This window comes from Pygocentrus nattereri, chromosome 25, assembly GCF_015220715.1.
Source record: "Pygocentrus nattereri isolate fPygNat1 chromosome 25, fPygNat1.pri, whole genome shotgun sequence".
In the NCBI taxonomy this organism is placed as follows: Eukaryota; Metazoa; Chordata; class Actinopteri; order Characiformes; family Serrasalmidae; genus Pygocentrus; species Pygocentrus nattereri.
The window spans coordinates 14,379,193-14,396,043 of record NC_051235.1 but is presented as its reverse complement, the minus strand read 5'-3'; the positions used below and the strand labels follow the sequence as shown (position 1 = coordinate 14,396,043).

At 38.3% G+C, this 16,851-nt stretch overlaps 1 protein-coding gene across 7 annotated transcripts in view; it reads right to left on the bottom strand.

Annotated features, from left to right (window-relative positions):
* Positions 1–16,851, bottom strand: part of chd9 (chromodomain helicase DNA binding protein 9) — a 97,948-nt gene that overhangs the window by 18,775 nt on the left and 62,322 nt on the right. For 6 of the 7 annotated variants that reach the window (XM_017693199.2, XM_017693200.2, XM_017693202.2 and 3 more), the window contains 16 exons: positions 16,729–16,797; positions 16,493–16,548; positions 15,981–16,098; positions 15,680–15,766; positions 13,337–13,474; positions 13,107–13,228; positions 9,043–9,286; positions 7,311–7,487; positions 7,040–7,183; positions 6,496–6,751; positions 5,762–5,972; positions 3,719–3,914; positions 2,301–2,474; positions 1,721–1,906; positions 1,021–1,131; positions 527–723 (listed from right to left, as the gene is read on the bottom strand). In XM_017693199.2, coding sequence (XP_017548688.1) covers positions 527–723; positions 1,021–1,131; positions 1,721–1,906; positions 2,301–2,474; positions 3,719–3,914; positions 5,762–5,972; positions 6,496–6,751; positions 7,040–7,183; positions 7,311–7,487; positions 9,043–9,286; positions 13,107–13,228; positions 13,337–13,474; positions 15,680–15,766; positions 15,981–16,098; positions 16,493–16,548; positions 16,729–16,797 — 2,486 coding nt within the window. The remainder of the gene's footprint in view (positions 1–526; positions 724–1,020; positions 1,132–1,720; positions 1,907–2,300; positions 2,475–3,718; positions 3,915–5,761; positions 5,973–6,495; positions 6,752–7,039; positions 7,184–7,310; positions 7,488–9,042; positions 9,287–13,106; positions 13,229–13,336; positions 13,475–15,679; positions 15,767–15,980; positions 16,099–16,492; positions 16,549–16,728; positions 16,798–16,851) is intronic. The other variant, XM_017693201.2, reaches the window with a different exon arrangement.

Below are 16,851 nucleotides of genomic sequence, written 5' to 3'. Positions count from 1 at the left end.
GACTTGCATATCTTTTCTTCTCTGACTACATAAACTGTGACACTTACATATACATACATATACGGGGGAAAAAAACCTTGGCCTCAAAGTGATGTTTTTTAAGCTGTGTCTATTTTTGTGCATCTAAATCCATAAAATTGCCACACAGTGTTAGAAACAGCATACGTGTGTGTGTATGTATATATGACACACACACACACACACACAATCTATCTATCTATCTATCTATCTATCTATCTATCTATCTATCTATCTATCTATCTATCTATCTATCTATCTATCTATCTATCTATCTATCTATCTATCTATCTATCTATCTATCTATCTATCTATGAGATTACTTAACATTTAGTTTGAGGCCAGTGTGCTTAAAGTTTTCCATTTGCATAATGCTAATGGTTAATAAATAAGGCTCCATTACTTGTTAGCCTCATAGCTCAGTACAAAACTAAAACAAATCTAAGACAACAAATAGTGAGAAGATTTGGTATAAGGGTAAATTTAATTTTCTGCTAACAGCACTCACCCGTACACCAAAAGGTTCTTCTCCACACGGAAGCACTCAGTGCGTCCATAGCTGTTGAGGCGGTCATACGGACGTCGCAGTTTTGGCTTGTCGTCTCCACTGCTTTCACCCTCTGAAAGCTCGGCCAGCTCATCTTTAGTGGCACTGAACGGCCGTGTTTGCTTCCGCACCCTCGGCGTGTCTATCACCAGGCTGTTCTGTTGTTCACAAGCATGAGATATAGAGGAAAAAATAAAGATGAAAAAGCATGAGAGATGGGAATTCTTTAGCAGTTGCTGCTTTTCGGTTAGACTCTGGTTGTTTTGGTACTGACACTTTTTGCACATTTTAGTTATACTGAGTATTTCACAAAGCAGGAAGCAGTAGCTGTAACTATAATCTGATTCTCAACAGAAAAAAAAAACAAACACTGAATCTTCACTAAAATTAACTAGTTATTCTCCTATAAAAGAGCAACTATACCACGTTCCCCATGTTGCCCACATTCAACTCACTCTGCCATTGACTGTGTCCATGTCAATCTCAGCCTTCTTGGCCCATTTGTCCCAGAAGTTGGGGTCATCCAGAGAGATGTCTGTGCGGTTCCCTGAAGCTACGAAACTGGCCTGTGAGATTAGAGCAGAATGTTTTACTTGGACGCGAGACAGAAGCGCTAAAGTCACTCAAATAGAATCAAGACAGACATTTCCTCCAACTACAATATATAGCCTTAGTGACTTCTGCTCTCATTCTTACATTTTTATTAAGATATATATAGCCTGTACAAATCTGACTTCATTCATATAACATCTGTCGGCCCATGTTTAACTGAAGTTGTTTCCCAACTATTTTACACAGGTCCATGGCCCATTAAATAATAGTGCTACTCCTCCTTGCTGTTTTTTCAAGATCTGTAAGATGTGAAGGATGTGTACAGAGAATAAGGGGGAGCAGTATACAGCATATCACTGTACACAAATTATTTGTTCAGGTATGTGCAATGCTACGTTTAAAAGAACCCCATCAGCCTGTTTCACAGTAAAGGTGAAAAATAACCTGTCACCATGCAAATGTGAAGGCTTCATAATCGTGGGTAGATGTTCGTGTCATTCCTATTGCTTTGTCTAATGGGTAATAAAAAAAATATAGACAAATCATTGACCCCTAAAAAATGGCCACTAAATTCCAAGAGTGGCAGACAATCAGCAGGCCAACCTTGGCAAAGGTGGACCCCCGTCCCTCTGACTCAATGGTGATGGTTTTGGTTCTGCGTTGGAGGATCTGGTCAATATCTTCCTCGCAGAATTTTGCTCCCTCGTCTTCTTCGTCCATCAGAGCACCATATGCTCCACGCCTCAACAGGTCCTCAATCTCTTTCTTAGAAAGCTGCTGCTGGATCTGCTATACAGAAAGGGACAAAGTGTGAGTGAGTTTTTATTTACATGTTTGTTTTTGTTACATTTACAACCCTTTTGGGTGTAATAATTGGGTTTCTATACAGAACCATCTACAGCACATACTCCATCAATCTGAAGAACCCTTTCATGATGCAAAGAATCCTTTAATAAAAAAAAAATCTTTTCAAGGGTGTATAACTTTCACAACGTGAAGAATAAATTGTAATTACGCATCAAAAACTAGTTTCATTTGATAATGATCACTTTGATCAAAGCTGCCCTTTTTCATATAAAACAGGGTTGCACTGCTGTAACATTCAGTTTATACTCTCTATCATCTCAGAATGTCCCTAGAATTACAACAGCTGATGCTTTTCTTGCTTAACTTAGTAACTTACCCCTCCTCCACCTAGGCTGTTGTCTCGTCCACTCATGCTCTGTAGCACAGCCTTATCCAGTCCCAGTTTGAGGCTGGCTCTGTCAAACATCTCTCGCTCGTAAGAGTTACGCGTGATCAGCCGATACACCTTAACTGCCTTATTCTGACCAATCCTGTGGCAGCGAGCCTGGGCCTAGGAGGAAGAAACATGTGAAACGGTTGCCCATTTATGCACTTTGTGGAGACCAATGAAGAACATCACTGAGATAAAAAATTCAATACTAAAACAAACAAATTCAAAACTAGAGTTCAAAACTAAAAACAATTTCAACTTCAGGCATGAGAAGTGCACAATTCTAAAAAAAAAATCCAAGAAAATTTCCTAGTAACTAAGAAGCTTTGGCAGTTTTAAGGCAAACCTGCATTTATCACTTTTTCAGCTATCCTGGCTCAACCAAATAAACAACAACAATAATAACAAAAATAAAAATGGAAATACAGAAATTTCAGTGACCTGAAATTGTTCTGATGAAAAACGGTGCTTTAGGTTTTAGGCTGTAACAGAAGACTAAACAGGCCTACACTGAAAAGACAAATTATTTTTAATGACAACAAAACTGAGAAACACTAATTGAAGCGTTATTTATTCTCTCCTGCACTGATCAGTGCAGATGCGTTTAAACTGAAAAGTAGATCAACAGTGCAAGTGTCACGCATGTGGGAACTACTTCTCATTTTCTATGATGGACGTGAGGCAAGTGACATACACCGATCAGGCATAACATTATATTATTATCAATGTTTCTACGCTCAATGTCAATTATATCAGCTCCGCTTACTATATAGATGCACTTTGTAGCTCTACAATTACAGACTGTAGTCCATCTGTTTCTCTACATACTTTGTTAGCCCCCTTTTACTCACTGTCCACTCCATTAGACCCTCCTATCATGTCAGTCCACCTTGTACATGTAAAGTCAGAGACAATAGCTCATCAATAGCTACACAATGTGTGTTGAAATGCAACTATTTAGTAAGTAGAGCTAATAAAATGGACAATGAGCGTAGAAACAAGGAGGTGGTCATGTTATGCCTGATCAGTGTATAATCTCTGTTAAGCATCAAGGAGCTACCAACCAAGACAACCAAGAACTTCAAAACTGGTTTGATAGCACTTGAAAACACTACACCAGCTCAATACGCAGAGGACAGCAATACAGAAGCAGAAAGTCCCTGTTAGCATGCCATAGCCATAAAAATAGCAAAAAGAACTGTGTCAAAGTGGCAGGCATAAAATTGAATGAAATAAATTTGGATGCATATTATTTCACAAGGACATTAAAACTAATTAATGTAAGACTTCTAAGCAGAAGACAGCAGTGACATGTGCACATAATACAAACGCGCTTCTAATCTTTATTTTAATTTTGTGTCTACCTGCAGATCGTTCTGAGGGTTCCAGTCGGAGTCAAAGATGATGCAGGTGTCGGCAGCAGTTAGGTTGATACCCAATCCACCGGCTCTCGTGCACAACAGAAAGACGAACCGATCAGAGTCTGGCTTACTGAAGCGATCTATGGCTGCCTGCCGAAGGTTCCCACGCACTCGCCCGTCTATCCGCTCATAGAGGTATCTGAAGACCACAAACACAAATTAGGAAATTGGTAAGGAGCAGTTTAAAACCAAAAACAGATTTTAAAAGCAGATTGCCTCATCTGTGATCGAGAAATCACCCCAGCGGGCCTTTACTGCATCTGACCAAGTGGAAGTAAAACCTCGTGTTATATAGAGAGGCACTGGTCCTTCACCTGCCACTCTTGTTTTTCTCTTTCCTTCCTGCATTCTCTCACTCTGTCCTTCCAGCACACTATAACTCTTTGCCTTGTCATTTCTCTCCTTTCCCCATCTTCTCTTTCTCTGACCTACTTCAGGCTGTTTAGCGCTCTAGGCTCTTTCAGTGTCTGATGTGAGCTCTCTAGGGGGTCTGTGCCCTTCTACTGAACCATGGATAGACCTGCAAACAGCCCCCCTACACACAGACTACAGACTTGTTTTTACATCATGTCAGGACATAAGATCATACAATTGTTTCACATATATGTACAGTACTGAGCATAAGCTAGACACTTTTGTTTATTTAATTGCCAGTGAAAATGAAGTACAAAGTTATTCATTTTTCAGAAAAATCTGAAAAAAAGTCAGAAAAAAACAGGATACACATTTAACAGAAATTTAAACAAAAGTTTCCTACACTAATTATAATATCAAATCTAAGGAGCCTGCTATTCAATTTGTCCACTCTTTATTTTTGTGCACCTACTGCTATTCTAACTACTCCATCCTTACAACCTTAAACCCATCCAGTTACAACTGTGTCCTCTTGACAAAAACTTCTCAAAGGAGACTGTGACATTACAATCCCTTAGAGTCACCAACATTCACACACGCAACTACCCAAACTCACCTTTAGCTGCCTTGCACATTTTATTTCTTAAATAGGGGATCTGTAGAGATTACATTATGGACAACTGGAGATCAAAAATTTTAAAGACACATAGAAAATGGGACTCCTAACTACCTGACAGACCAACAAAAGTGTCACCATTCGAAAAATAGTACTTGAAGCGTTTAACTATGAGATGAAAAAACAACTTGCATTAGATGTAAAAACATCCACATGAATTTCTGTCCATCCTTCCACTGCGAGTACTCAACACTGTCAAAAAGCAGTTCCGGAGTGAATGAAACAACCAAAAAGGGAGAAAATTTCACTTGACCGGATATCTGAGATTGTAATACCATGAGCATGGTATTATAGACTGATCAAATTTTGATTGTGAGAACATGAAACTTCTAAGACATAACTGGTTAGGTACTGAAAATTATCCCAACAGATTTCTGTGGAAAAACAGAAAACAAATTTTCCATTAATAATGCAAGTTGTAAAGGCAGAGTGGACACACTATATACTGAAAAACTGATATTACATTAAGTTGTTGAGACTTCTGTTTAATATTCTGTAAAATGTATGCCGTCTGCTTTTTCCCTGTGGCTGAAGAACAAATAACTGAATGAAAAGGTCCTCTGACTTTTGTGCAGAACAGTATAGATAAATACCTCTACATAATATTTTAGTTTATCCCTATTAGCCCCACATCCCTACAATGTACAAAAATATATTAAAAGAAGTACAAAAATATATTAAAAAAACATACAAATACGCACATGTATACAAGCATGTGCACAGTTAAACACACACACACACACACACACACACACCCACCAACATAAGAATTTTACATTTCAGGATCGAGTGCTTTCCTCATGACACCTTTTCATTTCAATACAGCTCTCTGAGAATCAGTTGCTGTTCCTGAGACTGCATTTCTAAACAAATCCACCAGGAGGCACTTCACAGTTTTTATTATTGAGGTCATCATTAAATTAAAGCTGCTCCGGCAGCATGAGACGGCCGCTTACCGTTTCTGGATGAGGTAGTCTTCCAGGATGTCGAGGCACCGCACCATCTGGGAGAAAATAAGGACTTTGTGTCCACCGGCCTTCATTTTGGGCAGCAGCTTGTCAATGAGGACAAGTTTGCCAGCAGACTGCACCATGGCCTGCAGGTGGAAGTCTGGGGCTGAGGGGCTGCACACCTCCCGGAAGTCCTCTAGGATTTTCTCTTCTGCCCCTAAGAGAAACAGAGAGAGAGAAGTTTGTCAGGCAGCTTCATGTTTTTGTGTGAGCGAAAGTGTCTTAGTGTAACAGTATACCTATATTTACTCCAAATATACTTGATCTCAAATGTACTCCACCAGAGTCTACTTTTTTAGCTTTCCACAGGTGACAAATAACGGAAGCTCATACCCCAAAAACCCACATTGTGCAAAAAATGAACGCATGACAATCATCGTCTAGCTGCCTCAAACTTTGTTGAATTGTTAAGTAATCTTGTTTACACTTGCTTATGTGGCTTGACATTGTATATGATAAAAATTGCCACATTATGACCAAAATTCAGTGTTCAAAATGCTGGCAACTGCTGTTTTTAGCTATGAAACACATTTTGTCCGAAACATACTTCATAAACCCAATGCATGACCAGCTACACTTGGGCTAAGGGAAATATTTTGTATTTGTAATATTTTTTTTTGTTTGTTTAATATAAACCAATTTTAACCAGTATTTATTTATGAGTACATTTTGGGGGTTACCTTTTATGAGGTAGGGGTGATTGCAACATTTCCTCAACTCCATCATAGTGTTGACCAAGTTGGGGACATTAGCTTGACCGACTCCTTTGGCCAGGAAAGAGAAGTTCTTCTCCAAGATGGCACGATAGTATTTCTTCTGGATGTTGGTGAGCTCCACTTCGATGATGGTCTCTTCTTTAGGAGCCAGTTTCTTCTCAACGTCCTCTTTTAGCCGACGGAGCATCATCGGTTTCAGAATAGCCTGCAGTTTTTGAACCTATAAGCACACAAAACACTTCAAGAGTTAAACTCTGTAGTTTAGCTGGCTCCTTTAACACTAGTCTTAGTCTTCATTCAATCTTAAGTCTATTCATTTACTAATACGAATTATCTGCCAACAACTATAAATCTAATATAGTTATGAATAAATAAAGTATGGACCCATATACGTGTCCCCATAGGTTTATCCATATCTATTATACCTCCAAGCAGTCACTCAATCAAATCAACCAATTATCGTGCCCCACTCTCCCACCTATGCACCCAGACATGGTAATACACATACCTGCTCCTCAGTCTTCAGGTCCCCAAACTCCTGCATGAAGGTGTTTTCAGAGGGGAAGCGTGACGGCTCCAGGAAATGTAGCAGACTGAACAACTCCTCTACAGTGTTCTGCAGTGGAGTGCCAGTCAACAACACTTTATGCTCCTAAACATTAAAATGCAACGGGTCAACAGCGATGGATATGAAAAAGTTAGGAAAAAGTAAACAAATGGCACAGTCAATACTGCTCAGTATCATGCCACTGAATATGTATGTGTGTTCTTTTGTGTACCAGGCTCATTAGCTTGAAGCCCTCCAGCAGCTTGCAGTTTTTGTTTTTCAGACGATGAGCTTCGTCAATGATCACACAACGCCAGTCGATGGCATTGAGTTCCGGACAGCCTCCCAAAATCATCTCAAACGTGGTGATAACTGCCTGAAACCGGTACGCCCCTCTCACCACACGACCCTGGAAGAAGGGCAGAGAAAGAAACTGCATTAGAGCTAAAACAACCACTTCTTATAACTGATTAGTCTACTAGCTATTAATGAAGTGACTGACTAAGCCATCACTTCTTTTGTTCCTTTAACTTCCTAATTATTATTTACTCAAATTTCCATCAGTGTGGTTTCTTTTATGGTGCAGCAAAAATAGAAACAATATTACTTCTAAGGTTTCCTGTAGTGTACTACAATCAGACAGCATTATCACATACATTGTATAAATAGTGAAGAGCATTATTAAACATTATACATGGACAACAAAACTCATGTTGACATTTTCTCCTAATCAATGTCATCGCACATTCTGGCTAATCGCTGCAGCTCTAACTCAATATCACAGCATGCTAGTGTTTATTCATGAAAAACGCATAAAGGCATGAGAGAGGACCAAATGAAATGCATACTCCTGACTTTTTAAACTGATGGGCCTATGTAGTCTCCTTTTGAAAGTGTGTGATGTTTCATGTGCATGTGAGTAAGCATTTTGTTACCATCAAGGCTAAGCCTCAGGCAACAAGCTGGCACAGCACCATTCAAATCCCCCTGAGCATGCACTTCAACCCAAAGACCTCTTTTCTTCACCTGTCTGCAAATCTCACCTGTCACAACCAATGCTGAACTCTGCTTTCCCCAATGAGAATTCACTTTCTCTTTGTATTTATGGGGATAAAAGTAACAAGGATGACATACCCCAGCAAGCTATCTTCATCTTTGTTGCTTTGCTGAATGTACTACATTTAACAGCTACTAGCACACACAAAATTTTGCAATTGTGTGCGTATAGCTGAATGTAGGGCACATTCAATTAATCGAGAAATCTAACTTGCAGATTAACTGACTAATCAATAATAGGTGTTGAAAGCTTGGGTGCTTTGTATGCTTTAAATGTTCATACATCATTGATGTGCTGAATATCATCTCACTTTGCATAGACTGCATTGCACCACATTATTACTTTGTGGCTAAAGAACTCCCACACTTTGGACGCTCTGGGTATTCTGGCTATTGGCCTATAAACATCACACTTGTAACTTGAAAGTACTGCTGTTGTACCAAATACTGGCAACTAGACTCTCCACATGCTCCTTTACACAGATATGTAAATCAGTATTCAAAGTTTTATGGACAATGTGGATACTGTATGAACATGACAGAACAATTAAAGCAACAGTTTAGCAAAAATGTTCACAATTTCCCACTTACCCATGAGACAGCAAGAGTCAAATTTTGCTTCTTCAGTTTTGACCTGGAGCTATGAGGATAACCCTGCTAGCAAACGTGTATTTATGTGGATTCCATAGTTACAGCAGGAACGTAACGCAAATTGGACAAACCAAGTACAACTGGAATAAGCGGAGTAAATTGTGCAAATCACATTTTTTGGCAAACCATTCATTAAATAGGTTAAAAAAAAAGAAAGAAAAAAAAGTAAAACACACAAAAAAAATCTACATGAGCACTTTATCGATAACTCGTCTAATAACTGCTACAGCTCAAGTTGAGTCTGAACGCCTTCTAACCTGAGCATCCCTGAAGTACATTTCGTACTGTTGCAGCATCTGCCGGCTGAGCACGCTGCCATGGTAGACGATGATGTTGAGGTGTGTCCATGTACGGAACTCTCGCTCCCAGTTGGTGATGGTGGAGAGCGGGGCAATGATGAGAAAGGGTCCCCTTATCCCTGTGCGGTGGATCTCCTCCAGAAATGTAATGGACTGGATGGTTTTCCCCAAACCCATCTCGTCGGCCAAGATACAGTTACGCCTGCAGAAAAAAAGAGAAAGCCTATCATTATACCATTCAGCAGAAAACAGGAAGCACTGCAGTATTTTGACAACACTGAAAGTTATTAACTATAATCCAAAGCCTGCAGCCAGGACAGTAAGCTCTCTTGCATATACTGAGATTTGTTTTTACATTTCTGAATTGATGCACTGAATTTGTTTTGCTTTTAAAGAAAACTAATACACTCAGCAGCTTTAGAGAGATGAGCAGTAGTGTGAAATTAGATTGTGTCTGTGTGTTTAAGCATTTCAATGCTTCTGTGAGAAGTGCGTCTGCCCCTGTGAAAGGAGACAGGTGTGTGTGTGTATATATATGTGCTTGTGCAAGATGAGACGGGCTCCTTGTGTGTGTGTGTGTGTGTGTGTGTGTGTGTGTGTGTGTGTGCGGCTGGCATGTGGGCTCAGACATGCCGTCAGCTGCACGCCTCACTGGCTCCTCTTCCGCACTACTTAACAATCTGGCGCCCGGATCCACATCTATCCCCCTTGTGTGAAAAACCTCTCCCTCGCCCTGTCCTGACACACACCCCCACACCGTCTCGCTGTCACATGAGCATGAATGCTTTCTCTCTTTTTTTCCCACCACTTACTCATATATGCACCACCACTACTTACATATATGCACTAGAGATTAATCTGAATTTTTTAATTTTCAAATAGCAGGGCTCCACACTAAATGTTTTTCAAAACTATACCAGAACAGCTTTTTTAAGTAAGTTAAAACTGACTGTCCAAAATATTTACCTGCTTTGTTAACATTACACCTCTCTTTTGAATTTTTGTACTGCTATATTGTGGATTCCTACAGATCCAAAAAGCAATGTACTGGGCATCACAATTACCTAGTAAACAGAAATTACTAACAATTATTAACCCATTTCTCTTCGTTCCTGATTGCTTTTGGAATAAAATGTGGTTAAATGCTTGTATGTATCGTTGGTTAATCACTACACTAATATATCTGTTCATCTTACAAAAACATTTTGAAACTTTTAACATGCAAAGTTAAGAACGTTATGCATGTTGACATACCAAACATCATATTAGAGATTTTTTTTTATAAAATAGGTAGCAAGTCTTCCTACATTTTATTTTTTTTAATAAAATGTAAGAAGACTGTACTGTCTTACAATATACATAACCACCAGGCTTTTAGCAGCCCTGCACAGATTCTCTTTGCTCAGTACTTGGTATGCAGCGTGTTTTGAATCAGTTTTATTTGAAATTTTTCATAAACAAGAGCATTTCATTAAGCATGGGTCAAGGGTTTTTGCACAATGTGAACATAAAAAAAAAATGTAGGCTTTGTCCATACGTGACCATCTATTCAAAAGTATGATGAGACTTACCAAAGAGGAAGATTTCTAAAATCACCCAGTGTATTGTCTGGATTTAGAGGACATTCAACTACAGCTAAACCAGCTGAACAAAATACTTCAGACATAAAACTCTCTAAAGTGAGCTCCTCAGATGCTTTAGCCTCAGATGTGATTCCTGCTGTACAAGAGCTAGAGACCGTTGTTGAAAGAGACAGATCAAACATATGAAACGTACTTTACTTAGAGCTGAAGTGCTTTTCTGATGAAGAGCTAAGCCCGCTCTTCTCCACTGCAGTGCTACGCATCAAAGGTTACTAATGTAGCACAGCTAGCTAAAGCATGTCATTTAAAATAAACTAGATTTTAACAAATTAACTGTTAAGGTACATTGCACTATTAATTTTAAATAGGTTACCAAGTATAGTACCAGACTTGTTATTAATGAGTACCAAATACGTGTGTCTGAAAAAAGCGGTATCAATGCATCCCTGACAAGGATAGTAACATTAGCTAAGGTGCAAAACACAAGACAATTCGCAAGTCTTTTACCTTTTTTATGCATCAAATTTGACCAAAATATCCCTCCCTAATGCACAGTATTGTGACCTTCCATCTGACTACCAGCGAACCAAAAAGTTTCAGCAAAAGTACAGCAGTTTGTCATGAACTTCAGTGTCATCATGGGTTTCCCTGAGCTGTCAATTCAAAGGTAAGAAACAATCTGACTTATAACAAATTTGTTGCTTAGAATACAACCACTTTCTGGAAATACGAGCTCTGGGTTTGTGCATAACTAAATGCTACAAAAGAAAAACCTTTATCCATCAACACTCTACAGCACACTCCTTGTTTTTCTCCAGGGCCACACTTCTTTAGCTGCAAAATAACCCTCTCATTACATTCAGTGGGGGCCTGTGAAAAAACAAGAGGTTTGGCTAAATCAAACTAAAAATTATATGTACAATGATTAAAGCCCTGCAAAAGAACACTGTGAAAACGATACTTTTAAGACAGGTAACCACACATCTACATCCTGAATATAATTCTCACTCTTATGTAGGGAAATACATAATTATGAGCTAGAAATTCTAAAAAGAAACTCACAACCTACTATAAGCTTTGCTGTATGCACATCGAGAAGTTCAAGACTGTCATTGTCATAAAAGACGAGCAAGTTTAAATAAATTCCATGAAAATCAATTAAGCAGTTAGTATGTGGTATTTTATGAGTCAAATCAATGAATTCTATGAGTATAATCATAAAATATATTTAGAAATAAGCAATATTTTTAAGGTAAGTAAATTAGTAAGAAAATAAGTTTCATTTATATAGTGCTGATGCTGCCCAAAATGTTTCACCAAAGGAGTGGCTAAACTAAGGGTATAAACATACCAAAAAAACTGGGAGACAAAAAGAAAAAAGTGCTGCATTCTGACTTGCAAACTTGTTTATTCACAGGGAATGGTAAATATTCTATACTGGCCCAAGTCTCACAACCAAATCTTCTGTACTGCACAATGTACTGGGCTTAAAGTAGGGATGTGCATTCCGACTAATTTTGATATCTGAATATCCAGTTAAATGCAGGCAAGGCTAAATCAGCGGCAAAAAAATAGCAGCAAAAAGAAGAAGACATTTGACGTGTTTTACTATACAAAAAAAGCTGATGAAAATCCATAGCTTTTGTGCTGGATGAGTAACTGAAGAGGCTACTGCTTTAGATGTGTGCTAAAACTACAGCCAACTTGATCAACACTGGATGCAGATGAGGATTCACCTTTATACATACTGGCACTCCTCAGTGGAAGATGTGCCAACATGCTAGTTTGCCAAAGAAATATACATCCACTGTTTCTGGACATAGCTACCATCAGCTAGAATTTTTAGTCCAGTTAGCAATAAAACTATAGTACATCCGCCTCAATCACGTCATTAACAATGCATCCTTGGCAACAGATACACGCTCAGGTACTCATGGCTCAGAGTACCTCTGAAGCAGAGTGTAATACACATACTTACTCATGAATACAAGCAAAAATGTAACATTTTATTTTTAAAACATAAAAGCAGCATTTGACTGAATGGTTTGACTCCCGTGCACATCCCTAGAATGAACTTGCTGCTGCTCTAGAAGCAAAAACTGGACATACCAATTGCAGCAGAAATCAAATCTCTGTAGGTTTCCTTACACAATACAGCAGACTTCCTATCTGACAATCTTTCTGGAATAAAACATATAAACAATTCCCAAATTTGGAACAGCTCCTGACCAACTAGCTATGCTTTCAAAAAAGGAGCTTACACACCACAAACCTGGGGCTTTAAGCAGGGTTGAAACACTGTTGTCACACTAATAGATAGCATAGAGACTTGGGGAGACCCACTTCTATATCCAGTTGAACCAGCAACAAAAAACAAGTACACAGACAGGACACAACAAAAGGAACTGTAGGAGTATAGTCCAAAGATACCACACTGACCTGTTGTACCAGTTGAAGAGCAACCAGTTGACCCCCTCCAGCTGGTAATCCCTGAGACTGTTATCATTACGATACTCCCTCGAATGCTCAAGCTTCTTCCAGTGACTCGCTGGAGGGCGCTCCTGGAAAAAGAGAGAAGGTGAAGTGTTAAGACTGGTTCTGATGTAATTCTGCAAACAGTTACATATGCACATAATAATGCTGCTGGAGAGAGAAAAAGATGTCCTTACTACTCTCCTGGAGTCTGGTCTCGCTGCCTGCAGCTGCTCAAACTCCTCAATCTTACTCTGATCCACATCCTCCTTTAGCTCCCAGGTGCTGTCCTCATATGGCAATGAACACCACTTCACCAGGTAATACACCACCGGCTATAATACACACACACACACACACACACACACACACACACACACACACACACACACACACACACCCCTTGACTGACAAAGCCATTACAACATGCAACAATGCAAAACAATTCCTCACATTCCCTGAAAAAAAATTGCTCCAAGAAATACAGGCTAATAAATCCAACAGATCCGTGTTCTTGAGTGCTCAAAGCATGTGCTGGCTCAGCACAGATTAAACTAGCTCCCTATTGAATTATGCTTCCAAATGAAAAGCAACTAGCAAAAACACAAGTTCAGGTTATGCCATTGCCCTGAAGAAATAAATAATAGGCTATTTTGAGACATGGAAATAGAGAGTCTAAATTAGTTGGATGTTACAAAATATTCAAAGCAGAAAAAAGGTTTTAAGATGAAGTCTTCTGAGCTCACACACTGCTACTGTTCCAATGATGTAGAAGGTGTTTAGTTTTAACCTACAGTGACTCATTATCAGGTTATGGGAAATTCAATTTTTTTTTTATTCAATCGTTAAGATAAAAAGTAATAGTTGTATTAATGTAATGTTGTAACACGGCTGTAATGCTGCAATACAGTTGTTTGATGTGAAATGCGCCATACTAGAGAATCATTCATGAAAGGGCCACGAATTTGCTGGTTGATGACAGACATTGCTTTGTTAGTTTTGGCCAAAGTGTAAGGCTTGAAATACATTTTCTTTATTTATACAGCTGTTTTATAAAGCAAAAGAATTCCCAAAGAAACAATTTTCCTCCCTCCAGATGTACTACTATTTTCCCCATTATCAATATTACTGTAACAAAAACCAAGACACACAGAGGTTTTGCTAATTGTTTTGGATAATAAATAAAATGCCTTACACTGTGTTGTTACCAAGTTCCTATCACCACCACTGTAAAGAAATCTGATGAAGCTTCTCTACATTTAACTATTTTACATTAAAACACGCTGAATAGCTTTATTTACATTTCAATAACTCAAACTTTAAAATATCTGTATAATTTCCTTTTAAAATTAGAAACAAAAGAAAGTAAATTTGATACCTATGCTAACGTAATCCGTCACATCCAGCCAGCGAAGTAACTACGGAGTTGTGCGTTTCATTATTTAGATGACATTCATTTAGATTTATAAAACAAGTATTTGCGAATTCAAATAATAGAATACTTTTGTATTGTATATAAAAATGTGTCATGGAGCCAATAATTGATTGCATAGTCTGTAACTTTCCATTTTGTTTCATTATCACCCACTAGGAATGTTAACTGTTTAATCAATGATAATGGTTAAAACAACAAAAACCCATTTCAATACAGAACAGTTCATATTTCAATAGGATGCATGCTGAGGAATGTTTTTGAACTGTATGCACGAGAGTCCTATAGAAAACTTTTTAAAATTAAGTGCACAAATAAAACAAAAAAAACCAAACAAAGAAAAAAAAAAAAGAAAAAAAAAAGTGCTGTTCGGGATCACTTTTTAAGAGAATGTCAGCACAACTATGTACCATATTGGAAGCAAACATTTACAAGTAATTAGGCAGACCACAACGTTGTCCAGTTTCTCCGAAAGAAAATATAGTTCTTGGCAGTATGATGAAATCAAACATGAGCGTACAAAATTTTAGAGAAGGATGTGGTGGACTGTGCCTGCTTTAGAGAGCTACTGAGGTACACTGACCCAAATCTAGCTATGGTCAGGGAATTTATGTTTTTGTTTTAACTTGGCCTTGTATAAGTGATAAATAAAATTTTCAATGGCACATCGTTTTTTTCAGCAATTTCATCACAGTTTTTCCTCATATAATCACGAACCTATACAGTTATCAGCCACTTGGTTCAAACAAAACCAGGCTCTCATTTGTGGTATGTTTAGGATGGTTTCAGCCCATTTACTTCATACACAAGCCCGGCCTAACCCATCACCACTACATTCCACAACCAACACAAGGAACACTTTATAATATCTCAGGGCATTAGAGAATTCAACTGATGTGCATGCTTATAACTGTTTGTAAACTTTTTAAACAATGGGTTCTAAAGCATCTTGGCCAATCAGCATTTAGATCAAGACACTTGTTTTATAATTAATATTTTGAGGGGTCGCATCCTTAACAACCTTGATTTTAAGCTTGCTGGTTTATGACTGATTGCTAACTAAAGATGGTCAGTTAAAAATAAAAAACAAAACAAAAAAACAAATAACCTCTCCAGTGTCCTTGTCCTCACAGTAGGAAACCTCCAGGACTCTGTCCACTTCCACATAGTCAGGATTAAAGGGATCCTCCTCCATCTACAACACAAGTGCACTGAATAAATGTAAAGTACTTTAAGGGGTAGACATTTTCAGCAGCCAAAATGTAAAATGTTCTGGCCAGGGCACCTGTTGGCCTCAGCGCACCATTATAAGACGTGCTTAAACTAATACATAAAAATTGTACACAAAAAGGCCATTTACAAATTTTTAGTGTAAAGGTGGGAGCAACCCACATACACTATGTTCTTACATCAGCAAAGAAGTGTGCTCTCTGGGCCTGTTTGATCTTGAAGCGTTTGATTTTCTGCTGGATCCTCTTGTCCTTCACTAGCTGCTGCTCTGTAGCCCACTCACAATGCAGATAAGAGCTAAAAGACACACACAACAGTTATAGACAAACAATAAAAAAATGATTTGCATTCTCCTGCGTAAATACACCCACTTACAGTCAACAGCTTTCTGATCTTGACTTATTCATTAGCTGTATGAGAGGCTTTTCTTTTGTATAACTAACATATACAGCTCACACAACATTAACATTATACACTAACAGGCTGAATTTGCTTTAATCAGGAATAGTTTACTAGGCTCAAGAACATCCAAGTAAGTATCTAAGATTTTAAATACAGCAGGACATCTATATATCAACACAACTGGACACAAGCAACAGCCAATTTCTTTCTGGAAGAATTTCAACATGAATATTTAATTATCATAAAACACTGAAATCATGAAAAATATGGGGAAAAAAAGCTGCCTTACTAGTTCTTGTATTTTACAAAGAACTCTTCCACTTCAACAACCACCCCTGGTGAGACCTGTTGAACAATAAACATTAGATTACATTTACATTTATTATTACATTTATATTTAAGATATAATATTACTGTTATGATGACTTATATACTCCTTTTACACAAAGCATGGACAAGTTATTGTGTGCAGAGCAACACACGGGTCCATTTCACATACACTAAACAGCATAAGTAGGGTGTTACCTCATTCTTCACTATGCGAGAGGCCATGATCTTATCGACTACTGCGGCATCCTCTTCGCTGGGATTCTCCTACAAACACAAAAATATTAAATAGTACAAACCAAGTCAAAACATTAACTGTTA